The following is a 1,463-nucleotide window of genomic DNA, read 5'->3' on the forward strand; positions in this document are numbered from 1 at the left end:
GATTCAAGGAAGGTTTAGATTCACAATTTGGCCCACTGGATAATGTCTTTTTAATTAATTTTTTATTTTTTGGTATCCATATACATTTGTGGCGACCCAGTTGGCTGTGCATTTATTGAATTTAAAAAGTAAAATTCAATTTCAAATATTTTTAAGTTTTTTGTTTTGATTGAGGAGAACGTTCCGATTTTTCTCTCTGTAAAAAGTTGAATAAAAGTTTATTAACATTGAAAATTTTTAGAGTTTTATTAATTAGCAAGGTGAACAGATCATTGCTAAATTGGTGACCCCGACGTGATTTCGAAAAAGTTTAAATTTAGAAATATTAACTTCTGAGCTAAATATCTAATTATCGAGCTGTGATGTCAGTTGCAGACGAAGGTGTAGTAATGGCTTCTGATAGTGGAAGTGTCGTAAACCGTGTAGCAGTGAGGGTGCCACCGTTTTGGCACGAGCGACCGGAGATTTGGTTTGCTCAGATCGAGGCGCAATTCGCAGTAGCTGCCATTACGAGTGACATCACACAGTTCAACACGGTAGTAGCAGCGATTGAGTCAAGTGTTATCGCCGATGTAAGTGATGCAGTGCTTCATCCTCCTGAAACTGGAAGACACGCTAATTTAAAGGCTTGCATCATAGAGCGGTACAGTGAGAGCGAGCAGCGGAAGATTCAACGGTTGTTGTCAGAAGTTGAACTTGGTGATAGACGCCCAACACAGTTGCTAACGGAGTTGACAGCGTTAGCTAAAGACAAGGTGAGCGATGAGTTCCTTAAGTCTCTTTGGCTGAAGCGTTTGCCACCACAAGTGCGCGCTATTCTGCAGGCATCGAACGTGGCACTAGCAGAACTGGCGAAATTAGCAGATCGTATTTGCGAGGCGGGTGATTTTCAACAGATAGCTGTAGCGTCAGCCTTTGATTGTCCAGCCTATTCTGAGAATGCTGTGATTTTACGAAGGCTTGAGCAAATCGAACAGCGTCTGAGTCGTTTGGATTTACGTCGTAGTGAGTCGGTGCAAAGTCGATCGTCATCGAGGAGACGTAGGCGAACTCGTTCCCGACCAGGAAGTCCATCCAGATTGGTGCTGGTATCACGAAAGGTTTGGTGATAGAGCTAATGCTTGTCGGCAGCCCTGTAGTTTTGTGGCAAGCTCTCATCAGTCAAAAAACTAGGCACTCCTTCTACGTCGTCGAGCCGAGAAGGGGTTAGTGTTCGTATAGCTCGACTTAGTATTAAAGATCCCGCCACGTCGACCGTTTTTCTCATTGATACTGGTGCGGACATATCAGTTTTACCGAAGTCGTTCTGTCGTTGGAAGCAAAGGGCTAACAGTGTTGCATCAGTTAATTTATATGCCGCTAATGGTACGCCTATTCAAACATTTGGCGAGCGTCGACTGCTTTTGTCTTTGGGTTTGCGTAGAGATTTCCCGTGGACGTTCGTGATTGCGGATGTTAGCTGT

At 43.6% G+C, this 1,463-nt stretch overlaps 1 protein-coding gene across 1 annotated transcript; it reads left to right on the forward strand.

The window, feature by feature from the left end:
- Positions 1-389: 389 nt before the first annotated feature.
- LOC119675904 lies at positions 390-1,109 on the forward strand. Its single transcript, XM_038087120.1, has one exon. The coding sequence runs from the start codon at positions 390-392 to the stop codon at positions 1,107-1,109; it is 720 nt and encodes a 239-aa protein (XP_037943048.1).
- Positions 1,110-1,463: the final 354 nt, after the last annotated feature.

This window comes from Teleopsis dalmanni, chromosome 2 (genome assembly GCF_002237135.1).
Source record: "Teleopsis dalmanni isolate 2A chromosome 2, ASM223713v2, whole genome shotgun sequence".
In the NCBI taxonomy this organism is placed as follows: domain Eukaryota; kingdom Metazoa; phylum Arthropoda; class Insecta; order Diptera; family Diopsidae; genus Teleopsis; species Teleopsis dalmanni.